This window comes from Melopsittacus undulatus, chromosome 3, assembly GCF_012275295.1.
Source record: "Melopsittacus undulatus isolate bMelUnd1 chromosome 3, bMelUnd1.mat.Z, whole genome shotgun sequence".
Taxonomy (NCBI): domain Eukaryota; kingdom Metazoa; phylum Chordata; class Aves; order Psittaciformes; family Psittaculidae; genus Melopsittacus; species Melopsittacus undulatus.
The window spans coordinates 34,335,166-34,363,107 of NC_047529.1; the positions used below are offsets into that span (position 1 = coordinate 34,335,166).

The 27,942-nt window shown below is 37.7% G+C and overlaps 1 protein-coding gene across 1 annotated transcript in view; it reads left to right on the plus strand.

Moving 5' to 3' along the window:
• DLGAP2 (DLG associated protein 2) overlaps positions 1 to 27,942 on the plus strand; it is a 386,404-nt gene that overhangs the window by 333,559 nt on the left and 24,903 nt on the right. The window contains exons 6-8 of the mRNA XM_005153211.4: positions 1,944 to 2,091; positions 5,684 to 5,903; positions 25,068 to 25,417. Of these exons, the coding sequence (XP_005153268.2) occupies positions 1,944 to 2,091; positions 5,684 to 5,903; positions 25,068 to 25,417 (718 nt within the window). The remainder of the gene's footprint in view (positions 1 to 1,943; positions 2,092 to 5,683; positions 5,904 to 25,067; positions 25,418 to 27,942) is intronic.

Below are 27,942 nucleotides of genomic sequence, written 5' to 3' on the forward strand. Positions count from 1 at the left end.
TTTGTCTTCATATCTATGGGAACAAAAAAAAAGTGCTGCCACAGTTCCTGTTTTCATCACCTAAAACCAAATTAGACCCACTATCAGACAGCTATCTTAATCTGCAAATCACTTCCACTGTAATGAGTTAATTAACCTCTGATCACATGCCTGCATCAATCTCATGCATTTTCATTTTGGTTTTAGCAGTTACAGCATAGTTTCACTATAGTTTACCTCTGTCGTGAAGCTACAGAGGTATTCCATAGAAGTCACTGAATAAAGACAGGAACAAAGAAAATAGTTTTTTCTCCATGGAAATTTCTGAAGAATTAGAAAAAAAAGATGAAAACAAAACCTATCCTTTTTCACTGAAAAGGGCAGCCTGTCTTAGAGGAGCAGATAGCTCAGCCATTGCCAAATGCACTGTAGAAGCATGGCTATGTCTATGTTGACCCTAAATCATGGCTAAATGAGGGAGAACACATGGAAGTGCTTGAGAACTGATCTCCCAAGTATAAGGTCAGAAAGATCTAATAGACCCGTATGCTCTTGCAGCTGGTGATTTGAGGGGACCCTGGGTCATCACATGTCCAAAATCAAAGAACATGACCACATAGGGAGCAGGAGCTGAACACTATTTGCTCCTCAAAGCCGTGATTAAAGGTCTGAGATTCCTCACCGAGTGCTCCTTAGGGATCAAATCCAGACCAAAATCAGGTTTTGTTCAGTTACTGAGGAAGGCTGAGTCCTCCTTCAAGCATCAGCCTATGATCATGCCCAGTGTTTGATAAGAAGAAACAAGGTCTAAGAAACAATATCCTGGCTTGTGCCTCATTCTGCACTGGGAGTTGAACCTGTGCTTTCTCATTCACTGAATGGCCTGGTCCTTTCGGAGAGGAAGCTTCCCCTTTCACAGGGAAATTTCTGACAGCCAGGGCATGTCGCAGCCACTGCTGGGCTGAGTAACTCTGCCAGCTCAGCTTGAAATAACTGTGGTGCCAATATTGACAGATGTTCAACTGTCACAAATGTATTGTTTCCAGAAACTGTGTTTTTGTTGAAGTTATCTTTAGGGAATAAATATTAAAACTGCCTTTTTACCACATGAAACCCGGCATTATCTGAAACATTAATAAATTTATGCACTGGTGTCTAGAGATGACTGTCACGTGACTACTAAAATCTGATTTTCGGAGGTTCTCAGAACTCTAGTAAACCTTGGTTGTTACCTTCATTTTTTTTAGTTTTGTATTCAATGCAAAGTACTTCTCTTCGACTTACTTATTTTCCTTTAATGATGGATAATATCAATATATTGAACATAAAACATGAACACTATTACACCCTTGCAGTGAAAGCATACTGAAAGGGTCTCAGTGTGTTAAGATCTGCCTTCCAAACTGGGTGATGTGCTGTAAGGAAAGTGTTTCTAGAGCTTTGTGTGGTTGCTCTGAGTACCTTATTAATCTTTTTCTTTTTTTTTAGCTGAACATGGGATATTTTGATCTTTTGTAAAAATATTTCAGTCCTTTGAAGATAAAAGGTCTCTTGATGCCTAACACCCTGATGAAAAACAGATGACAAGTAGCAGATTTTGTCTATGAAGAAAGATTTTTAGTTACTTTGGTTTGCGCCTTAGCTCTGGTTCTTGTTGCTGTTGACCTCGACATTCTCTTTTAGGAAAGTTCAACATTAATAGCCAGGAGGATTGATGATGTTTAAATACAGTGAACACTTAAAATTTCAATCATCTGGGTAGCAGAACTGCAGATAGATTCTCTGCCTGTGCTAAAGTGTTTCACTACAACAGATCTGTGATGCTTTATAGACAGAGAGATTTGGACCCAGGGGAATGGATTTGTTAAGTCTCATACAAATTACTGTCTTTAGTATCCTAATTGATTCCATCTGTAGTTTTACACCCTTTCCTTTGTTTTTTTTTTTTCCTCTTTCCTTTGTAGTCAGAGCTACCTTCAAACTGCAAGTGACGTGCCTGGGGGTCACAACCTGGATCCCTCTGCAAACTACAATTCCCCAAAGTTTCGCTCAAGGAATCAGAGCTATATGAGAGCAGTGAGCACGCTCAGTCAGGCCAGCTGTGTTAGTCAGGTGGGAAATTCTTGTTATAACTTTTCTTGTAGGTTAATTGCAGATGCAAGAGTTGTTACTAGTGGATGGATTTAGTTGTTGGGCTTTCTTTAATTAATACCTAACCGAGGATGCGAATTGCCAAAGTAATTCAGTTCTAAGGAATGCAACTGTTGTGCAAATTTTCAAGGGAAATGTTGAATGCTAGAAGCAAAGGGGCACTATCACATACAATATTTTTCATTTAAAATATAAATACTGTTATTTTCATTTTCAGCCTATATTAAATATTTAAATCTTAAGAAGTTTCAGACTGAGCATAAGAAGCACACTCCTACAATACTTACCCTCTGAAAATACCTACTCTCATTTCAGTAACTGTGGGTTGCCAGATTATGATATAGATGGAAATAATTATGTTCCAAAGGAGCAGTGATTCATCTCTAATTCAATCCCTCACTCTTCTTGAATGAAAGAATAAGTCCCATCAATTATACTATGTATGGGGACTTCTGAAAAGAGACATTTTTCCACCCTGTTGAATTTATGTTGCTTAGTTAGTACTAATTTATGTTCAAGTGAGATACGAATCAGGCCTGAAGTGCAAGCAGCCTTATGGAGTATGTGCATGTTCTGCTTAGCAGAGGACTTTACATAAAATTTCCAATGTTTCTAATGTTCATTGGTCCTATCATTTCTTCCCTGTGTTGCTTTATGACAGGTAGGCCCTGCCCTCTTCTCAGACCTGTGTTACTTCATTTTAATTTGACCATTTAGTAAGACATCAAAGGGTATAGTAGCTAATTATGCAAAATGGTTATCTTAAAAAAGTAGGGGTTTTGAGCAATTTTATATTAATTCACATGCAATTTGTACTGCATGGGTATTCAGACCTGGATTCAATTTATCTAACCTGAGGCTTTTAACTGAGGCAGCAACTACAGCTTCCTCTGTAGTTCATGGAGTGAAAGACTTTCTTCCAGGACAACACACTTCCCGAGCAGGCTGACAGTCCTCTGAAAATGCTTGTCTCCACTGACTGTAGAGAGTTGGGAGGGACTAGTCACCTGATTAATGCCTTTCAGTCAGATTCCTTAACTTATGTGGGATAAATCTAAGTATAATCTTGCATAGCACACATCAGAATTATACAGTAAGTCATTTTCCAAACCTTTCATTATTTTACAGAGCTCCTTTGTGAAACCTGCCCCCATCATTCTCATGCCTTGATTTTCATTACTCTGGTTTGGTTATTTTCTGTCTTTATTACACTCCAGTTTTGAGAAAGTTTGACAAGAATTAAATCCTGCATTCAAAGCGGTGCTGTTGGCTGTCACGAAACATTGCTGTGATACAGAACTATTCTAACATGTTCTGCCTCTTTGATCGTGGCTGTGCATGGATATGTTCACTGAGCTGTCCATAATGACTAATGGGTTTCAGCAGAGGTTAAAATTCTTCAATCCAGTGTGCATTACCTGGAAAGATGTCCACCACAGATTTCATTTGCAGGTAGATTGCTCAACTGGCCAGATTACCTAAACCTGCTGGATATATTTCCTTACTTTCTTTTTTAGTCTTCACTAACCTGCATAATTTTATGTCAATCACATACTTCTCACCTCACAGTCCAGCTGTTTCCAGAGCAGTAATAAATTTATTTAATAGATACTACACAAAGTAACTGTATTTAAAAAAACCCAAAACCCACAACAAAAATAACCAAGTTCTGAACCTTTGCTGTTTCCTGTTCTTTTTCCATGATGCCATTGTTTTCTTCTCGCACCTACATAACAACAGTTTGTGTGATTTGTGGTATTTTTAATGCCTTTTTTTGGTGAGATCTTTTTTCACTCTTGACTAAGGGTATAGTCAAGAAAGAGACTGGGTTCCATGGCTTATATTTTTAATTTAAGTTTTAAAACTTTGATTTTTCTATTGCCAATGACCTTAGTTTGAAAAAAGTGGTTAGGACTTAAATTGTTTATGGACTAAATTACCATAAATTCCCTGATCAATGATGTATGCACAGTATTTCAGAGTAAGATTTTTTTTTCCTAATCTTTTCAAGATTGCATTAGTCTACTTAACTTTATTAGAAGCAAATTTTATGAAGGGTAATGTAATTCCTTTCAGAAGAGATGTAGTAGCCAAAATGTCTTACATGAAATTAAAATATCAGTTATTCATTATCATCAGAAGTTCCATATGAAATTTCCATTTACTTAATCAAGATCCTAAATCGTTTGAAACATTCGCACTCACTGTTTCCATAATGAATAATGTTCTAGGAGCAGTAATAATGAAAAATGCACTTAGCACTTAGCAGCTGTTTAGAAAAGGTAATATCAACTGGATGTGCTGTTTAGTGATGCTACAGATTTAACTTGCTATTTATAGTGATTCTGATTTCTAGAACTCTCTTTTTTAAAAACAAAAATGTCATCAGGAGGTCCTGCATTTGTCTCTCCAGTGTTAAACTTCCTATTTGATTTTGGATTAACATAATTTTGATTTATTCTAGTGCATTTATAGGTAGTTAGGCCTGACCTCAAAGAACCTGTTAAAAAATGTAGATAGAATTTAGGCACTCATCTTCAAAGCTGCAATATACAGTTCCCTATTGAGAGGTTCCCTAAACCTGGCCAGCCTGCCTAAACCCCATTTATTATAAAAGCTACCTAAAAATGTACAGGTTTGCATCATGGCCAGCCTGCAGGCAGTACCAGCAGGTAGATGCAGGCTCCTGCCCAAGCCCTGCAGGGAGCTGGAGGGGAATGGTGAAATCCCACAGGGGGCTCACCTGGTAGGTGATGCAGATAGGCACATGCAGGGTGCTCTGACAGGCTGGGATCCTCAGCACACCTGGTGACAGAAATGTCAGGCTTAAAATAATGCTGCTAAAGAAAAGGTAGCAGTAGTGGGTGCATTTTGTTTTCCCATGGTAGTTGAATGCCTAACCCAGGTAACCAGGAAATGAGGTAGTAAACAGCTGAAGCATTATTTTCTCATCTGGCCACTTTTCACTCTATTTCACACAATAGTTCTTTATTCACTGGACACAAGGCTAGATACAGTGTTTCTGAAACCTTTCAGAAGCATCACTTCCTCTGAACTTACACATTTTTGACTATGAGATACTTTCTTGAGCCCCTTTATAGTAAGAGGAAGATAACCTGTCACAAAGCTAAATGTCCACATGAGGAGTAACTTTGCTGATAAGTGAGGAAGCCAGGCAATCCACCCTCACCGTTTGAGGCTTATATTAGTATAGCTCATTTCTGTTCTCCTGTCCTGGCAGAACATGGATTTCTATCAGCACAGAGTGATCCTGTTGATTACCATTAAATCATGAATTTGCAATCCTCTAGATATGCCAAAAAATATTAAATGTAAAATCAATTTTATGGCATGTGTGATGTACTTACTATATACATATAAACAGCTGATATAAGTTAAAAAAATGTGAATGTGATCAGAAGGGATTACTACATTTTAACTATTTGCTAAAACAGTTCTTCATCAATGTACAGGTGTCCGTTTGAGATGTTGAGGCCGTGATGATCACAAAAAAGCAAGTCAAAAATCAAATGCATTGTTGTTGTTTATTCAGATGAGTGAAGCAGAGGTTAATGGGCAATTTGAATCGGTGTGTGAATCAGTGTTTAGTGAAGTTGAAGCTCAGGCAATGGATGCCCTTGACCTCCCTGGATGTTTCCGAACAAGAAGCCACAGTTACTTGCGTGCCATTCAGGCAGGCTATTCCCAAGATGATGAATGTATACCTGCGATGGCATCTTCCAACATCACCTCAACTATCAGGTCAACCACAGGTAAGCAAATTACACTGACCCTTCCAATGTTCTGCATGTAAAAACGTCTTCTTGTTTTGTAAAAGGATGTTTGACACTGAAAACAATTTCCCTGTGTAGTGATAATTTTGACACCAGTATTCTTACATTTGTAATATGCTGTTGTGGCTACAGCCTGGAATAAGCTCCCTCTGGGGAGAACCCTGCAAACGTAATATAATGATCTGGAATTTTGACCTCCATTTTCCATACAAACAGTTACCCAGATGCAAATATAAAATGCAAGTTCAAATAGTATCATTTACCTATTATCAGACCTTTAGGTATTTTTATCTCTCAAATAACTAATCAGTTGCACTGATTTTAATTTAGGCCCTTAAAGTAATGAATAAAAAAGAGAAGCAAGATTTTAAATATTTGGTCTAAATACTTACAGGCAATTAACTACACAGGTAATTAACTACTTACTCTTAGAAAAGGTCTAACCAGTTTTATCACTACTCTGAATCATAAACATTATGGCACGCTTTACACATCTGCTATTACTCATCGGTAACGATTATCATTCATTGTTGTACCATTCACTGTTAAGGTCTTTAAAAATGTTTCAAGCAACTTTGTTTCTCTTGTTTGTTGCTTAATAAAGATAATAACTTTATTAATTTTAGAATATTAGCATTTAGTCTTCGTAGAGAAAATATTGCACGGATAGCAGTTTAATAATTAAAATTATAAGAAATACATATTCTTTCTTACGTGATCCAAATTCACTTCTATGTCTCCAAATACATTAATATCAGTTCCTAATGATGATATTTTCCTTGCCACATGCTATGAAATTACAGTGCAGGCTACTCATCTACAAAACGTAAAAATAGAGCTCAAGATGTATCATGCAAAAAAACTTTTTCAATTATTTGCTTGACGTATGTGTTGTATGATAGATCAGTGGGAGCTTATAAAGGAAGTAAGCTGAGGTTGAATAACATAAATTTGCATTTCAGAAGTAGCATAAAATGTTATTTTATCTCAAGCATAGTGTTTTAATTGCTATATATAACTTTGTGTAAAATCAGAAGTTGTGGCTTACAGTGCCACCTCTAGGGATTCTTTGTTTAATTGAGATGCTGTCATGATACAAAATGAGATTTTATTGCTACCTCAGAGACTAATTTTCATCTCTGTCATATGTCTCTGTGATTATTATGAAGTAACCTTCCATGGCAAAAGACACAACTAAATATCTATATTGGTGTCTGACTCCAGATACTGAACTGGAATACTTTCAGAATTACTTTGGTTACCAAGTTAATTGGTTCTAACTTATGCTGTTTTGAGTTTATATGCTAGATAAGCCTAAAATTCCCACTGAAAGGAATTTATTTAGTTTTCTCCAGGACAAAAAACAGCTGAATAATAGCATATGTTTTGGAAAATGACCAGATTAGGAAGCAAATATGTTTGCATCCCAGTGTTTTCATACCTATGAGAAATGCTTCGCATTGATTAGTGATCTGCTGGTTAAATACTGTGGTTTTGAAAACTAGCCTTCGTTTCATGGCTTCTCCCACATCTTGGAAATGGTTTATCAGATCGATTTTCTTGCCCAAATATGCAATGTTTCTGCTTTGTTGTGCTGAAGTGATATTGACATTCTGGAGCAAAAAAGAATGATGTGAGATATTTTCCTGAGCCAAAACTGTTTCCAAGTCTATGCACTGTATACAGTTCTGAGTTATGTATTCAAAATAATACCTCTGTATCACTAAGCAAGTTTGACCTCAGCTTCTATCTAAGACAGATATTCAAATTAGAAATATTTATCTGATTTACAGGAAGAGTAGGGATTATGTGGCTCACTATTAGTTGAAAATTTCAGTTGCCAAATAAGTTATTCTTTTTAAAGCCCCAGGTGCAGTTCTTCCATATTTCTCTCTTCAGCTCCTGTCACTGTGGAGGGAGATGCTTCCTTTGCTATCATTGCTATAACTCAGAAAACTCTTACTTCTCCAGCCCTGCCTGAAAGTTGCAAAAGAAACAGTTACCTGAAATGTGGAAATGGTATTGGCAGATATTTGACATTTATGTGAGCTTTGTTCAAATAAATGTCAAAAAGTTCAAAGTTTCACATCAGCATTCATTTACAATTCAGTCTTTTGAATTCCTTGAAAAATTACATTACATTGATTCCCTTTTTGCTTCTGATGTAGCAAGCTCTTCTTGGAAAAGAAACTAAAGCAATTGCTTAGAATATTAACAGGCATTGCAATTTAATTATTACTTGAATTTTTAGTGATATAGGTCATGACTGCCTCTTATCGATGCTGTAAAGCAAATCATAACACACAGGCTTCACTAAAAATTAATTCATGTAAAAATGTCTAAAACAAAAAAATAATATTTGATCTATGATTTCAATTACAAAATTATGGAATAATATAGCTTGCAGTTTTCTAAAATGTTCCTAGATGCATTAACAGCCTTCAGAAGGTAGTAAGGTTGCAACTATAATGAATATTATGTGAGACATTATTAACAGTCTCTGTTAACAGGGTTTTCTAGTAGATGGAATAAGGGCTACCAGGTGCTAGCTCTTCTTAAATGTGTATGAATTTAGAAAGAGAGCTGATGATTCGTTGGTAATATCTATGGTACTAATGAACACATTACTTTTGCACTGACCTGTGTAGTTTAAGTATTTGTGGAACCAAGCTTTTCCACCTCTGATGGAGACTGTTATGACAAGACACAAAGCACTATCTGTTGCTCCAGATGTAAATGAATGAGAGAAGTTACACTGCAGAGGAGGCAGTCAGCATAGCTGGCACACTGTAAGCTGGACCTGGACTCTGTGTGACCCCTGCTGAGACTCATATTTCATTGTGGCTAAGGCTTTTCTAGCCATTCCACTTCATTTTGTAAAGCGAGAATAAACCCAGTGAAAAATACTTTGTGTTAAAAGCCCTGAATGACAGCATATGCTTTCTGTTGCTGAACTGTATCCAGTTGCAGCTGTCAGATGCACAGCTGAGAAAATACAGCTCCAGCTGCTGCTGCCTCCCACCTTGTCCCTTTATCACAGACAACATGTAATTTCCTGAATAGGAAGTCACAGAGCACAGTAGTCACCCTGACTACTATTGCCTTATGTCTTTGCTACTCTTGCAACAGTGGTTCACTTTTCAGGAAGAGTTCATAAAATCTGGGTCACTTTTCCAGATAGTTCTAGCTTAGTTCCCTATTGTCTAAGCCTGTCTGCATGTATATATGCTCTGCTGTCAGCTTGGAAGGCTCCTTTCTGGTGACATCTGGGTAGTGTAGCAGAGCACTGCAAAAGGTGTGCAAGTTACCTGAGGTATCAGAATGTGCTACCACCAGCTCAGTGTGTAGTGAGCCCTGGCTCTATAGTCCTGCTGGGAAACAGAGGGCACTAGGCTGGGAGCAGTGCTGCAGTAACCTGTTATCCTACCTGCAATACCTAGCTTGTCCTATTGAAAAGTAATTCAATCACCTTGGTGCAACTCTGGATTGTACTATGAAGATACAACCAATGAGGAGGTCTGGAAGATATTAACAACTCTGTCCCTGTTTTCACCTTCACCTGAGAACATATTTTTTTTTTGTAACATGTCCTATATGTAGAAAGAGTGTTATGTATGACTTACTCCATATGTTATAGAATATTTCAGAATGTTTCCTCTGTTTTTTTCCTGCTAATGTTGTTTGATTTTACCCTGAATGCGGAAATATTTGCAATGGTATTGGAGACAGCAGTTAGGATTGTCTGCTGTGAAACAGAAGAACATGCTAAAACTCCTTCTCTGAGACAGAGAATCGTTTGGTATTTGTATATTTGACCATCCAGGATAGCCTGAACACCAGGTTATCATCTGTTTAGATGTGGGAGGTACACTCAGTTTCTTCTGATGGCATTAGTATACATTGTATAAAAACACTTTTGCCTATATTGTGAGAGATACTGCTGCTTTAGCCTGCTGCTCAGGATACTCAGCCATCAGGTGGGATATTTGCTCAGTGAACATTTGAAACAGCTAAAGCAGAAAAGACTAAAAATCCAATAAGGATGAACTGAAGCACTCCAGTCATTGGTATAGAATCCTTCTCCAGCAACAAGCACTGAGCGGCCTCAGTTAAATTCTTCAGCTTTCAGGCTGATTGATAAATAAAAAGGCACAACTTTTTCAGTTTCTTAAAATTCCTTCACATTTTCCTCTAACCCAAGTATTTTGGCTACAACTGTATTTTTTGGTGAATGGGTTAATGATAGAAAAAATCCACCTAGCTATGGACTTTAGCAAAATGAGGTTTGGGTCACAGTACATAAAGACTTCTTGAATTTCTGTCCTATGTTAATTGTCAGTCCAAGATCATTTCTGTTTCAGGGATTTCCAGCTGATCTTGAAACAGCATGAAGTACTGCTGATTTCAAAGGATATACTTACTAGCCTTAAGTGGCCAGTATGTTCATGGATTACGACTTCATTTTTCTGGAAAATGTAGCATACTGCAAACCCATCAGATCAGTTGTATATGCACCTCCTTTTATCTAATTCACAGTACGTGGCTCTACTAAACTCACTCTTACTGAAGAGTCCACTGAAAAAGACGAGTAGGGAACTGTCTTTTGTCCATTCTATTTTTCTCAGCCAGTGAGACTCTGCTTGGCAATGAGTAAACTTTGGAGAATTCCACACTTACTGAACTATTGAGCACTGATTCCAAAATCAATTAATTCAAACAAGGTCACATTGCATGAGGGAGTTTTCAATTACAGCTCATACAATTACTTAGAATGCCTGAGGAATTGCAGGTTTCCTTTCTCCTGACTTAAAGCTATTTTCAGCTTTCCATTTTTTAAATAAAGGGCTACATAGGATGAATTTTTAGAGCATATGTTTGATATTTAGCCACAAATCCCTCCTTGTCAATAAATAGATTATGTGATCATGTACCTACAAACATAAAGGCATAAGAGTATGATATTTCGTTGAGAAGTTGTACTGTTCCATAGCACAGCTACACCTGCAGACTGATTCTGGTTGCTATCTGAACATTAATGACAGTAGGTATTCTTCTGGGGTTTGTTATTAGGTTGGGGTTTTTTTTCAAACATAAAGCAGGCAAAAGTTTAAGTCATCATACTACTATATATGGTGCTATTGGAGTTCAATGAATTTCAGTGAAGGGTCACTAAGAAGAAAGGTCACTAAGAGAACTGAAGAAGAGAAGACTCAGAGGGGATTTTATAAACATATATAAATACAAAAATTTGAAGAACATACTCCCCAGTTCCTAAAACTAACATGCTTTATTATCAATAAATGTGTCATTTCCTTTCATTTCCTTAAGAATTAGATACTTCATCCAGGTGGCTACTGAGATAGTCTTAATCAAACCCACTTTGGCTAGGAAAACCCAGCCAAATGAGGGAAAACATATGCATGAAGTAATATATCCACAATTTCTCTTCTCTATAGAGAAATAAATGTTGAGTTTTAGAGGTTTTGGCTGGTATCCGTTGCTAAGTAATAGCTAGCAGTGATATCTACAACAGGTATGTTTAAAACCACAAAACCAAAAAAGTCCAAATAAGATACAGAAGGCTGTTATCCCAATTATAATTTGCCAGTTGACTGTGCTTAATTACTTTTGGGGCTCTATGTAAATATCTGGCACTCTAACTCTCTGCAGGAAACATACCATAGATCTGTGTGAGCATTTGGGGATCCTGATTTAATACTTTGATGCTGTGCCAACTTCTGTGCCTATACTGTGAGAATAAATCTTATATTAACAAAGGTTGAGCCCTGGTCTACACTTGAATACCCACACATAATTTTCATTGCTCTGGGTGTATCTAAGGGAAATAATTAGTCTTTAATTCTTTTAAATAGATTGAAGTTCTGCTGCTATGATGACACTTGCTCTTGAATAGCAACTCTACATGGTAGAAGTGACCCAGGGAGTAATATAATAATAGAATGGTTTGAGTTGGAAGGGACCTTAAAGGTCATCTATTTCCAACCCTGTGCCACGAGCAGGGAAATGTTCCACTAGACCTGGTTGCTCAAAGCCCCATCCAGGGTGGCCTTGAACACTGCCAGAGATGGTGCATTCACAGCTTCCTGGGGAGAACTGTTTGAGTGCCTTATCAGCCTCACAGTAAATAATTTCTTCCTAATATCTAATCTAAATCTACCCTTTTTCAATTCAAAGCCATTCCTCCTTGTCACCTCATGCCCTTGTAAAAAGTCCCTCTTCAGTTTTCACTAGGAAGAAGGTGACACTAGGAAGAAGGTGACTAGGAAGCAGGTGACTTCTTCCTTCACTAGGAAGAAGTTCAAGGTGTTCAACAGAAGATAGCCAAGGAGCCATTGCAACTGTTCCTGAGATTCCTTGAGATAGAGTAAGGCTCTGCTAATCGGTGCTGCCTGGCTGCTTAGTCTCTTCATACTGATGAAGCATGGAAACTGTTAGAGCAGTAGCCAGGAGCTTTTCATAATTTTCATTCTCCTTGGTAGAGATGATCTGCAGAGGCAGAGATAAAAAATGAAGTCATTGCCTACCATCTATGGTTAGTTTGAAAAATGTGTAATGAGTGTTTTTCCTTTGCTCCTGCTGTTCTGCACTTGACATAATTCCTCCATAACCTATTAGATTTGCCAGACAGCTGGTTCTTTCTTTATTAAAAAGGATACACATGCTCTCTCCCTGGCATAATTTGGCTTTAAAGCTGTTCTGTGGTATCAGTTTTCACAGGGTTTTCTCAGCTTCATTTTCTGTATGATATTATATTAAAAATTATATAAGAAAAAAAAATCATGCAAGGCAGGTGATTCACTGCTTAATGTTTGAAGCCTTCCTGACATGATAGAAATTAATCATGGCAGAGACGAATCTCAGCCCAGCTATTCAGTTTGAGCTTGCCAGAGGGTTTTGTCCTCAGATGGGTCTGTGCAGCTGGGAAATGCTCACAGTGTGGCTGTGTCTGGGAGTTCATCAAACTCCATTGTAGTTGCAATAAAAAAGAAGGCAGGACCCCCCGTCCTGCAAGTTCTTCTCCTTCTGTCTTACTGCATGAATGCAAAAGACCTCTAAGGAGTCTTCTCAGAAGCTCTGCATATAGAATCATAGAATCATAGAATAGTTAGGGTTGGAAAGGACCTTAAGATCATCCTGTTCCAACCCCCCTGCCATGGGCAGGGACACCTCACACTAAACCATATCACCCAAGGCTTCATCCAGACTGGCCTTGAACACTGCCAGGGATGGAGCATTCACAACCTCCCTGGGCAACCCATTCCAGCACCTCACCACCCTCACAGTAAAGAATTTCTTCCTTATACCCAGTCTAAACCTCTGTTGCTTAAGCTTCAACCCATTACCCCTTGCCCTATCACTACAGTCCCTAATGAATAGTCCCTCACCAGCATATGTTTAGTCATAGTTTTTATTGAAGGCATATATATCAGTAGCCATAATAATGACATGCACTGGAACTACAATGCTTGATGTGCTGGGTATACAGACATCATTTTGATTGCATTTTGACATTAATTATTACTAGCTCACAGGTAACATTTCATCCATCACAGCCTCGGTTGATGTTGACCTTGTATTCATAGAATTGCGGAATCACTGCGCTTGGCTTTGTTACGCTTTCAGTGCAGGAGGCTTATGAGCTGTGTTCTGCTCTACCTTCTTTACAGTAAAAAAATTCTTCCAAAAACCTGTGTGTGGAGCCACAAGAGAATTCTTCCCTTGTGAGTCCTTGCAATGGCACAGGGGCCAATAGAATGTATGTAAGGAGGAAAGCTGCACTTCAAAATAACAACAAACTCCTTTACAGCAGGTCAGATCTCACTTCCATAGGGACACTTCCACTTCTAAAATGTTCACTGGCTAGTAAAACTATTTCCAAAAATGTATTATCAGGCATTTAGGGAGGGAAGTTCTGGTGCTTTCACTACTGTTGTGCCTTATGGCAAGGACATTTTGATTAATGCTCACCACTTACAAATGTGCTACTCCTGAAGAACATTATTTCTAACTTCTAAAATTGCCTTTTCCAGAACAGAATGCTAGTAGGTAGCTGCCACCCAAATCCTTCCCAATAAGAGTCATCTGAAGATAGAGATAGAACAAGTTCTTCACCATTTAAATAAAGCTGTATCTAGGTTTCAATGTCTCAAAGTGTTCAGTGTTTTCTATGTTTCAGAGTTGCCTTTAGTTTTACTTCCTGCATATTTTATGGGGGTTTTAACATAAAAACCTCTTGGGATACTTGAGGCTCTCTGCCAGCCTCTCAGCAACTTCCATCTTCTATTTTCACTTACCTGAAATTGAGCTTGTACTTAAGTCTCCATTTCTGTGTCAGGAATTTTATTTAGGCTCACATCTGCCCTAGAAGGGCAACTGGTAAACCTGAGACTTAAAACATAATTGTAAGAGGATTAGAGAAAATAAAGATGCTGAAATTGATTACATTCCAAGGGCACAACCAGACACAATTAGACTTTGGCCAGGCAGGTTATTTGAATGGTGTGGGGTTTGCCTCCAGATTAACATAGATGCTTTCATGCAAACTAGTAATCTAAGTTCCCATGACAATAAATTCAGATGAGTTAAAGGCACTTGGCTGGTGACATTTGAGACGTCCACTTGGGACCTACAAGAGAGTTGCATCAGTTTAGACAAGCAGCTTGTAGGCTAGGCAGGAGGGCCTATGACCTGCAAAAAGGTGTTAGAAATCCATGTTTAGGTGATTTTAACTCAGACTAAATGTAGCATATGGATTCTATTGTGCACCAACAGAGTGAACGAGCCCATACCTACAGTGAGGAGCCTTATACTCAATGGCACCCCGATACTTACTAACAAACTGTATTCACTGTAGAGCCAAGGTTTAGCCTCAGTATACAGTCCATTAAAATATACACACTGGAAACCAAAATTATAAAAGCAAGACAAGCAGCTCATTACTGCTCCTCAAGGACAACTAGAGGACCTCCAAACAGGGTTAGGGAAGATACTGAGTTTGAACTGAGTAACCTGTCATTCTCTAGACCTGAAAATGGAATATTAAGGACATGCTAACAAGTCACTTTTTTTATATGCATTTTGTTACCATTTGGGATAGTTCTGTGTCCAGAAAAACACACAGATTTCCATTCTTTGCCTTCTTCCCACACTAAAAAAAAAAAAAAACAAAAAAAAACAAAAAAAACACTACCCCACATTAAAATTTGATTCATAAAAATTTATCTCAGCAATTATGTATATCTAGAATGTAACTGTTAAAGACAGTCACATTCATGGCCTATTATAGTCAATGAAATGCTATTTGTTTCATTTAGGACTGGTATCTATTATGAAAGAAGTTGTCTTCTGGACATCTCTCTTTCTCACTGTTGTCTACACAAATAGTCTACAATGAGAGTATAGCATAGCTAGCTAACTTTTATAAATCTGAGATAAACATCACTTCTATTGAAATTGCATTACAGGAGGAAACCAAAGATTAAATCCTGGTCCCACTGAAAACAAAGATAACTGAGAAAGCCATGCTCTGACTTACAGGGTTGAGAGCTCAAAACCGAGAAGCACCATTTGCTGCATATAAATGATAGGGCTGGCAGCCTGCAAGTAGCTTCCTGAACAGTCATTTTAGCACTGGTACTGACCCCATCTGCATCCTGGGTAAAATGATTTCTTGATTTGACGACTGCCTGTATTGTTACCAATCTCACGACTGCACTCTGAGATTGTGTCCAAATTTGTAGCTCTCTGTAGATTTAAAGAATGATTTAACGGTATTGAATTACCTTTAATTAAAATATTTTGTAAACAGTTAAATTCTTTAATGCAGGACCATTATCATAATGCACTCTTAAAATTATTCTACTGTGAAGCATTTCCCTAAGATTAAGTGAATAAGCTATTTTTCTCCTCTTATTCAGTTTAGAATTCCTTACTGTAAGGTAAAGAAAATAACACGCTGCATGTAGCTACAGAAAGAATGAGAATAGAAAATACACAAGCAAAACCAATGGTAAGCCTACATATGTCCATGAGTGGGCTTAGGAGGCTGATGGCAATTATGTGACTTGAGTGATAAGGCTATGTGGGAGTTCAAGAAGAGATATTTTTATTATTTTAAAGTACAACATCACAGCAATATTGGTTTGATTTGACTGAAAAATGTTTTCAAATTTTCTATTTATGTCAATTTGAAAAGTAAGAGTCCAGTAAGAGTCTTTTGGAGCTCTTTTTTCTCTGTCTCTTACTATTTTGATGATGTAACAAATGCCATCTGTATTCCTGAAGAGCTGCACAGAGTATAGGTAAAGGTCTTTTCTGAAACCAAAAAACTGAGATGGTGGGGTTTAATGCAACTTTGGTATTTTAGAGGCACAAAGGAACTATTTAGAAGTGCAATACAGCTGTCAGCACTTTGCCATGCTGCCTACAAGTTGCTGGTTAGGCTATAATTTCTCACTAATTAACTGATCTAAAATAGAACCTTTTGTAACTTGTCCATCAGCAATCCATGAGGTTAGTGTTGCCCACATCTCTTTTAATTTTGGCAATGGCTTACAGTTTCTGATTTTGATGTCTTGTTTGATTTGCATTTCTGTTTTGTGACTAACATTAATTACACTGCCAAAACATATTTTATCATTTATGTAACATGGGCTGCCTACAGACATAAGTTTCCTCAGTATGGAGGTAACAACTTACGCACTGAATGGCTTGATTACAGTAATTCCTTTTATGCTGTTCTCCTCCTGGGACACTATAGTGTATACTTAGACTTCAGCTTTTTCCAAATTTAGTGGTCACATTTCCACTTAATTGTTAGCTTTCTGTACAAAATCAGATAGATGTGCAGAACTTAAGCCTAAAGGGATCTACTCTGAATACTGAGTCTAACTTGGTGCACACACAAATTAAAAACCCCACAAACTCATCCAGAAATTTTGCCTTACCCCAGTAAATTCTGAATGAGGTTATGTGTCATGCTAAGGATTTCAGTATTTTTTTCACAAGGGCTATATCAATTCTGTTTAGCAGAGAGATGTCAAAACCAGATGCTGCTTAGAAAATAGCATTTTATATGGGAATCATTTGACAGCAGTGACTCAGTGGCATGCTATTTTGAAAAACTCTTAAAAATAGTCACATACAAAACCCACAAATTTTGTCTATGTCGCTATGTTATGATAATGGTCCAGATCCTGGGTTTATGTGAATTGGTCTGATTTCACTGACTTCAATATCAACAACTTGAGTGGGATTAACAGCATAGTCTTGTCCTTGTGCAATTAATTTAACAGAAATAAATTGCTTTTAATACACCTATGGACATACAATGGGATCTTGACCCAAACTATTGCTAGGTGGTATGTAGTAGCTCAAGCAGAAAAGATCAAGGAGTTGGAAATTAGGACTCTGCCATTAATGCAGGCTTTAACAGCCAGCTCAGAAGAGATGTGGAGCAAAGGAGGTGAAGCTCCCACCTTTCCAATGAACACAGGTAACAGAAGAGAGGAGAGGTTATTTCCCAGTGCATACCAGAGTCCTACCAGTGCTGTCACACAAACAGAGCTTTTATCTTATCCCTTTAGGCATTTCAAAATTAGATATCATGATCTGAGCTAGTTGTCCTTGATTGTCTTTACAGTTGATGGAGGATAGTAGGCACCTGCATAGGATGATTCATTTCATGGTAAAATGAGTATCTAAGATGGGTGAGAATTGCACCCCGGATTGCTCGTTTTTCCCCCAGTAATTCTAGAAGAGATCAGACAACTAACTTAGACTTGGATGACTGTTTTTTAGGTGACTAATGTGAGGTGAGATGGATTACCATGTATGGTTCTCAAATGCTGTCTTGAAGGTATGATTATAATTCATTGCTACTAAAAGATTCTACTTTATAAACCAGCACAGGATGAATGTAGCATTTTAACCCCATGGACTATGGCAACGTGAGACCATACATTAACATCTTACTTTAGGATGTAACAAATATCCCAGATTACTTAACCATAATACAGGTAAAATGGCTCATCAGGGAAAGGTTAGGAAGTTACAGTTGCCTACCACCCAAGCAGTGCTTTGGGTTATTTAGTTTAAATAAAATGCAGCCCATCATATAAACTGTGCTGATAAAATTCATGTATGTGTAAGCAGTCTTTCCGATAAAATAGCTCACAAAAATACCACTGTGAATATATAGCTGTTTCTCACTGCTTAATCTGGAAAGCAAGAAACAGGGCTCTTTTCACAGATACCAAACGCAGAAAGACTCTTTCTCTACTATGAAACTACCTGGTCCCTTTAATGTCTGGGATTCATTGTAGAGGGCTGAATGAAAAAAGGGAAGAAGCTGGAAGATAGGTTAATAACTAATGTGTCTGATTATGTTTGAAGGAAGTCTATCCAAGATTGGATTAAAAGAATTAACTTCATTTAAAGCAAAATTGTCTCTTGAATTTCAAGCACAGTGTGACACTGGCAGGTTTTAATGGCTATTTGTGCAAGGTTTGAATGTTCTTACAGGTAAAAAAAATGCTTTAATTACCTTACAAATGGAGAAACGCTTGAACATGGACAGCCCTCAAAAATGTCAGGATCTTTCACTAGCGGACTAGCAAGCAAAGATGTCCAGGGACATGCAAATGAAAGGACTGGAAGAGCCTGGACTGTTTGAGGACATGATGTGCTGATGTTTCAATTTAAGTGCAGTGTTGGTGTGTTTGAGAAGCCCTTTGAAGGACTTGTGTTTACATTCAGTTATCACTGTCTATGATCAGATAATGGACTAAAACACTTGTTTTCTATGCAGAGCCTGAGGACATACTACTCCAACACTGTAAAAAGAAAGTAGACCCCAAATCACTGGTGTAGGTCTTTGAGGTGGCCGCTGAAAAACATCAGACTTGGATCCAAACAGACTAATTTACCTTCACCTTTTACCCTCATTCTAACAGATCACTTTTTCTTATTAAGTAGCCAGAGACTACACATGTCAAAACCAGGATTTCTAAATCATCTTGTTATAACTAAACTTTAAAGACATTACTGATCCAAGAAGGAAACCTCCTCCTAACATCTCAGAATCTGACTTTCTGAAAAATCAGATTTGCTTTGTAAAAATTAAACTGGCCTGTTTGACACTACAGTCTCCTTTTAATTATGTTTGGCATTGGAGACCAGTGTGTAATGGGTGTTGACAAAAGGCATATATAAAAAGATGTGTCCCTACTTCCTCTCTTTTAAATAGGGACTTGTATTCTTATCCATGGCTTGGTAGAAAAATCATCAAGAGTTCATTCTTTTTGTAGCAAATAAACTCATTTTGTGGCTGAGGTTTTTTTTTTTCTCTAAAGATCTCTGATTTCTTTATGGTCTTTTTAATGCTCATAACTTTGTTTTGAGAAGTAACGGTATGCATTGATATGTATATTTTTATTTTAAGAGTAGGTCAGAGGTCCTTATGACTATGGTGGAGAATAAGGAAGAGATTTCAGGGCATTTCAAGGACAAGCATGTTAGATGGTACTGTAAAACCCTTTGGTTAGAACGATATTTATGATGGTCAAAAGACTATGCTAATAGCTGAGTAGTCTTTTCATGCAGGATTAGATTTAATTGTGTCCTTTCATTATAAGGACTCTTTCCTCTTCAGAAACAGTTTCAGAGTTAGCATTCACCTTCCCTGTGCAGAGTAGGTGTTCTAGCATTAGCCTGGGGTCTGCACCATGTTCCTCTCAGTGCTGTGGTTCCTCAGAGGAGCACTGCCTGCAGCAGCATGCCTCCAGGGCAGATCCACACTCCCTGCAGAGTAATTATCCTCCTTCTGAATATAAAACAGAAAATCCAGTTTACTTTTGCTGTGTGTCATAAGGGACAACTGTTTCCTTTAATTGATGGTGCTTTCATGTAAATTCATCATCCAGTTAACTTTGTGATCTCAGTCTAAATAATGTTATTTTGACTAAGTGCTTAGTGGTTATACTGATTCGTAAAACCCCCTCAGGTAACTCTATCTTGTAAATGGACCAACAGCAGTGATTTATTAAAAGGCTGCCTTTTGAAAGGTGTTCTGAATGTCACCTGCGGCCACTGATATTTCATCAAATAGATCATGTCTCTCCTGCCTTTTGTCTTTGAATAGCCATGGATATCCTGAAGTTATATCTAAATTGAATTATTTTAGTCATTTTATTTCTAGTCCTAACTGTTGGCACTGAAATGTGGGCAGAGTAACTGAGGTTTCTATGGCTGTAACAACAGTAACCTTAAGCAAGATTACTCAAATGGAGTGTAGATTAGGAGGGTTTTTCTGCTTCCAGCTATATATCAATTAAATAAAAAACAACAAAAAGAGATTGTGTTACTTCTGAACGATCAGGAAACTTCCATTGGATTTCTATTTTATGTGTCCAAACCATCAAATTGCCGGTTCTCTAGTGCTGGGATTGTCTTCCTGCTTTCTCAGCAGTATTGCCATAATATCTGATGCTCTGGTTCTGACCAGTGTTCCCAGCTGGGATCACAAAGGATGTAAGACAAACTGTTGTGATTTACAGAGCAGGTCACCTGTAGCTGTCTCTGTGCCAAATGCAGCACTGGTAGGCATCTTGTGTATGTGAGGGTCATCTGGCACTTAAGGTATCAATCCTTACACACCAAATCAATGTGTTACACTTTTTCCTGCCCGAGTGACAAATTAACACGTTATGCTGGGTTGCTTCCAGCTTCTTTCTCCTAAACAATTTATACCTGGTTTTCATCATTGTTTACTCTAGCCCACTGTGAAGCTGCACAGAACCATTTTGTTTTCTCTAATGATGTCCTACCTTAAGGGAAATTCCAGCGGAGCTGATTGCACGTGTTCAAGTTGAAGTGAGGGAAGTACCTAAACTGTTCATACTTTGATCCAAATGGAAGTCTGACATCCATATAGTTTAGGATTAGAACAGTTTTCTACCATTTTTATATTTTTTTGTTTAGCGATCATAAGCTAACAGATGGGCACAGACTGTATCTTATAAAAAAACCCATATTTTTCCTATTTTATTAAAAAAAGAAAAAAAAATCAGCTTTCTATACTAGGGTAGCCTGTGAATATAGTTGGCAGGAAAATTTTAATTTCTTTTTCATAATTCCTTATCTATTTAGTTTAAGCCTTAAAAAGATATTTATCTCTTGTGCCATCACTTTCTTTTCTTTGCATTTCAGAGCAGCTATAGATTTTACAAATTGATTAACAGGGTGGCAGAGGGCTGTTGCTTTTACATTTCTTGAGCCTCATTGCTCAGCAGCAGGATTGGTAAGAGAAATATCAGGACTGCCCAGCACATGCACACTAAACCACTCAGAAAACTAAAAAAATCAGGAATCCTTGGTGTATTTCTGTGAACCACAGAAACAAAAGACAATTGTCCAGGATTGATGTTTTATATGTCAAAACATGAAGCGTGTCTCTGTTTCTGCTGAAGTCCACAATTTAAATCAGTTGGAAGTCTGCCCTCCTGGTCCTCTGCTTTTGCACACCCCTGTCCCCACACTGTGTTTCATCACTGGCCTTTGTGCTGGCTGTGACACCCAGCTTGTCCTTCTTTGACAGAAGACAGGGATCCTCTGTTCCAGTCTTCTTTCTCCCAGGTCAACTTTCAGCACCAGTACCCTGGATGGAGTTACTCCAGCACTGCCCTTGGCTAGCACCCAGTACCGTGGGGCTGCATTGCCAGCACCAGCCCTTCCTCTAGAAATATCAAAACTCACTGCAGCTCTGGAGTTACTAAAATGATGGACCCCAAAATGGAGAAGATATGAAGCAGTGATGAGGAGGTTTTATATGCTTACTTTGAGCCAATAACCACTAAGGCCAATAAAATATGCAAGGTAGTAGATGATGCAAAGCTGATAGGAGCTCCTGTCCATCAGTGTAAGAAGGGGATGATAAATGAAGTTCATTTTCTGTTAGGAAAAGAACATGCTTCTTCCTATATATAATATGTGGTATGTATGACCGCTAAGGCCAAGAATTGAACATGATAAAAAAGACATTGCTGTTGATAACAGGAACATTCACAGGTGTTTCTATGATTAATGGAAAAAAATTTGAAAGTGACATGAAATTTTATGCTTCAAACCTCAAGCCAATATTTATTTATTAGACACCTAAGACGTCACATGAACAGTAAACTATGGATTAAAGGGTTACTTTTCTTCTTTAATAAGTCCCTAATCTATTATGTAGTCATCACTTAAGTCAGCAACACATACCAAGTTTATCTAAGACAATTTTGATCAAATTATTCATCTAAGTTATCCCATTTACTTCACTAGAACTGCTTGAGTGATTAAAGCAAATAAAATTGGGTGGCAAGATTTGCTTCGCAAATTCAAACCTCCATCCTCTTACCTGATTTTGTTACAGTCTCCAATTAGTCCCAGACTTCTGAGGCTCTAAACTTGTTCCAGATATGAACTCATTAACTGGTAGAGCTGAAATTGTTATTCCCTGTTCAATATTTGATCTCTGGGACTGTAGCTTACAAATTAATCTAATTTCTTCCTGCCATATTTCACTGTAAATATGTAGCCAGTTTCTCACAAACTTTCAGGCTTTCTCCTGATTTCTTCTCCTTAGAGAACCTTTGTGGGATTTTCAATTCCTATTTAGGGCTCATGATCAAATGCTTGTCAGAATACTGCAGTAACTGTAATACTTGATGCTTTAAGACATGTCACTCCAGCAAATCAATCAGAAATATCCAGAATAAAGTATTCAGTCCTTGGGGATGGGGAGGAAAGAGAGTGACAGTTTTGGTTTTGCCACAAGGAGAATTTTTCCTTTTTAGAAATGTAAATGAAGATTAAGTTAGCTATGAAGGGTTGCAACAGAAGTTTAACATTTATATTCATTAGGCAGAGAAGTGATCTGCTGCCCAAGTAGTAGGGATAGACTTGCTTGTGATGTTTCATTATCACATTTACCATATGTTTCATTATTCACTGCTATTTCTTCTGCATGAAGACAGACAGTAAAAAAAAGTAAATTAGTATAACTGTGATAACCTGTCTTATGTTATAGGTAAAAATAGCTTCCTGTTCTGAATTTAACTCACTTTATTTTACTCTATGGTCTCTATTTCTAATGTTTCCCAGCACTTTGATCACTTGCATCTATATTTGCAGGGGGAAGGCGCAGTATTATGACAACTTTCTTCTTACTGAAATAATTTGTTAAGAACTACTGCTTGAGCTCATAAGACACTGTCTTAAGATCCAAGCTTTAGAGCCTCTCCCTTCTGTCTAAACTTTCGGTATTCCCTAAAGCATCTGAAAAACATTGGGTTTTTCTTCTTTACTGCTGGTTACAAAACTGACAAGAGATAAGATTTGTGATAGGACAACAAAACAGCACTTCAAGAAAAGCACAGTTTCACACTGAATAGCATGTTTTCACGTTTCACTCCGTTAGAGTAATTTAGCTCAGAGCAAGACTTCCTTTCAATCTCTACCAGAATTGGGCAGCATCAATAATAATTCAAAACATGCTTCAACCGAAGGGTTTTTTTCACTTCCTAGCTCTGCCTCACTCTCTTTTATTTATGATCACCCTTTCATTTATGATTATCAAGAATGAAAATTTAAGAGAGCTTTTGTCTAGGCTCACATTTCACATAGCCTAGCCTGGCAGCACAGGCCCAGCAGTCCCAGATTATTAGCAAATTCCTAAACTTGTTTTTTTCTTTCCAGAGAGCTGCAACATAGCCTTATATCAAAAACACAGTTCCAAGGTTACCTGAGTCACTGTTGCCATGTCCAGTGCATTTAACAACACCAGGAAAAGGCAAACCTTTTCCTTAAGTCATTCATTATCCTGGTCTATGCATGTATACATTATGCTATTTCACGATCATTGATACGGGAAAGCATAATAATTTTCTTTATCTTCCTGCAATTACACAGGAAATTAATTGGACTTAATTTTCCTGTACAGGAATACATAAAGCTATATCATGACACATTTTTGTATCAGTTTCTAATTTTATGAATTATGATTATATGTGCTCTGGGAAAAACACATAACAGAAATGCTCACATTAATGCCAACAAATCATAGTGGGCTTAGACAATTAAAAAATTCATATGTCTAATATTAATGACTAAATATCTATCTCTATGAAATCTATTCTGCATCTGTAGAGCTTTCTTGGATGTTTTATTGAGCCTTTTGATGCAATACAAAATCTATGTTAAACCAGCCTCAGACCTGTTCTGCTCGTCAGAATAAAAATCATAGTTCTGCTCATGTGTTTTCAATTCTCCCACTGTTCCAAACCTGTTTTCATATCTATATTTCCATATTCTCTGCATTTAAGTTTTTTCCCCTTCAGCGTATGTTCTAAGGATTTAAGGCTTACTGTAAGATAATAGATAAAAAGTCACTGCTTTTGGTATTCCTTGTAGTTTTTGCTTATTGTTGTCCAGGTATCTAGCAGCTTTGCATATATTGTAACATTTTTTCCACGCCTGGAATTCCTTTTTTAACTGTGTTGTGGATATTTTTATAACATATGTTTCTTGTGTAAGTAGCCAATCTTGCCTAATTCCAGCCAGTACACCTGGAGGTGTTTTTTACAGATTAAAGTATTGCATACCATAAAGTAGAAGTTTCTGAATAGTTTTGTACCAGCATATTGATGCTACTTCCTTAATACACTATATCAATACACAGCCCACAGTTCAGGTGATAACAAAAGGGAAAAAAACAAATCTTCCTTTATTTGTCTTATCAGCTTTACCCCATGCTGAAACAACCTCAGAAGCCCTAGTGTTCACCTGCCCAGCACAAGTCTTAACACACACAAATCTTTACTGGCTGTCTGAGCTTCACTGTAATCTGAGACTCCCATTTGTACCCCTTGCTTCATAGCTGAAATAAAATGTTTCTGTGAATACCCATCTGACTCCAAAGGACATTTTTAATTAGTAGTGCAGTTCACAGAGCGCTATGTTACACTGTCTTCATTTTAAGTAGCATAATCTTAATGTTAAGGTGATTTCTGTTGGAAGTTTGTCAGATTAATCTTGATTTTTTTCTTTCTTTTATTTTTTTCCTTTTTTTAATTCTTTCTATAGCTGTAACTTACACAAGCTACAAAAAAACACCACCACCGGTACCCCCTCGTACCACTTCCAAGCCACTGATATCAGTCACAGCACAGAGCAGCACAGAATCCACCCAGGATGCATATCATGACAGCCAGACTCAGAGGATTTCCCCATGGCAGCAGGACGGGCGAGGGATGTACAACTCCACTGACAGTTTGGACAGTAACAAGGCCATGAATCTTGCCTTGGAAACTGCAGCTGCGCAGCGCCATGCGTCCGAGAGCCAGAGCACCTCGATACGAACCAGTGACAAGGCCATTTTGGTGTCAAAAGCAGAGGAGTTTCTTAAGAGTCGACGTTCCTCTATAGGGATCCAGGTAGCCTCTCATAACATCTGTCTGTGATGAATTGCTTGCCTTCTTTCTGTAAATAGCTTAGAATGAGTCATTCAGCTTCACTGGCTCTAATAATCTAACAAACAACCCCTGGCTGCTTAGCATGAATTGTAATTCACATCATGGCAGCATGGCTGTGCAGAAAACTCTTTGGCTAATGTGCTGTACCTGGAAGAAAATGAATGAATAAATCTCTAGGGAGGTTACCTGTCATTAACACTTGATATGAAAATTATACTGCAGAGCTACAGGTGAACAGCATGTTCATCTCCTTCCCTCCATGAATTCACAGTCCTTTTTATAGAATTACACCAGCTTTAAAATGCTTGACTGTATTTTTCCCATTATCTTTCTCTTCTGACCTTGGAAGATGTATAATGCTGCTGGATCTTAAAGCTACTTTACCTAAAAAGAGTCCTGTCCCCCCACACCCCTTACTTTTAGTTGTGCTGGGAAGAAGGTACCAAGGAAGACAAAGAAATGTGCTGGTGCCGATACAGCACAATTACAGACAGCAAGTAATGAAATAGCATTAATGAAAGCAGTCTTTGAGCATTCCTCCATTTGTCCATCAAACCCCACAATATCTACTTCACCTGACATAATGTTATGAGACTGCAGAAAGCTCAGTCACGTTGTGTTGTTTCAGCCAAATGAAATCAGGCAATTCCAAAAGCAAATTTTGATTGATTGCTACTCCTTCTACTAAATGGAAAGCACTAGTTCGGTAGCAATGGTCATTTGTATAAATCTCTAGGAAATACTAGGTAGTACTAAAAATCAGGAAACTGAACTTGCAAAGAATGTGAAGTCCTTTGAGACACAGGAATAGAGGTAAATTTAGGCTTCTGTTCTGCTGAATATTTAATTTCAAGTAGGTGAATATCCCCTTTTACATCACTGGGTTCAGTTCCGTGCTTAAAAATGTCTGCTATTCCCAGACCAAATATAGAGAAATTGCCATGCATTTTGGCATTGCAGGTGTTGTGGAGACAGTAACAGATCTTGGGAGACAGCAACTTAGATCTTGAGAAGGTAATGTAACAAAGCCCAGTGAGACAGTGCTCATCTACTAGGAAGCATACATTTTTTTTTAACAGTTGTAATACCATTTCCATTAATTTCACAAGAACATCACAGAAAAGTCTTTGGGTTAAGCACATCACAGCTACTGATTGAACTTCATTGTTTAACATCTTAGTATGATATAATTATGTGGTTCCACAACATATTAGACTGGTAGGAAGGCATAGGCTTTGCCAGCAAGCTGCTAGTTCATTTCGTGACATAAAAGCATTTGCTTCTGCTTCTCTACATGCAGAAGAATAGAATGCAGTTTAACTGCAATGGTAAAATATTCAGATGGCTACTTTTCAAATGTTTTACAAAACAATTAGTGTATCCTAAATTGTTCAGAGAGGGGCTTAGCAGATAACAGTGAAAGAAAGAAGCAGCCCCTAACCTGAAACTCTCTTCAGAAAGGAATAGTGTCTAGTGTTGTTCTTATCTCTTCTGTACAGCAGCTGTGCACAGTCACATTTAACAATGTTGGTGTCTTGCTTCGGTTCTGGTATTTCAGCAATTAATTCTGAAATTTTGATCGCATCACTTGATCCTGTTTCTTACTGCAGGTGATGACCAGTACTTTTCATGGGGCTCTGACCCTTCTTGGTATGTGGTTAGTTTAATGATGCGTGCTTATATTGCACAAAAACATCTGTGCAATGATTGCCATGGAGGCAATGGATACTCTAGTAATTTGGCATCTGACACTTGGCCCCTAAGACTGGTTCTCAGGTGCACACATTGAAGAAGGCATTTTGCAGCAGCAGGTCTTAGAAGGATGAGTGAGTTGTTTGTTATCATTTGAGAAATATAAACCGCTTGGTTGTAACATTTGCCATTAGATAAGGTTAAAATTGCAAAATCACCCTCAACGCAGTATCCTGAGGCCACATTTTAGTTGTTCATTTTTTTTCCAGCAGTAAGTTTCAAACTTCACATTAATGTGAAAAATACCTTTCACTCCCTTGTGCATTGCCAAGCAGAAAATGCATTTTGTTGTGTTTCTGTTGCCAGGTTTGTAAGGAATAAAAATACAAGGCAGAATATTCTTATTACAAACTACAGAAATAGTAATTTATTCCCCCAAAATACAGTTAAGAGTTTAATTTCTTTTAGACTTCTGCATCAAAGCACCTTAGAAAGGGATGTTTTTTATTTGCATATTTCCTTGATTGACTAAATTACTTGTTTTCTCATTAGCATGCCATGCCAGGGTAATGCATTGAATTTGCATTTATTTGCATTAATTAATTTGCTATCAGGATGGTTAATTTGAGCATTTTTTAATGTTTCATTCCTTTAACACATTGGTGTTAGAATGCTTGCCAATGGAGCTTCTTACAGGAGTAGAGAGGCATGAAGATAAAGAATGACCACCGCTGCTTCTCCTGTTGCAACTGCTATGCACACAGCCTAGGGCTCCCATGTCTTTGGTATATATG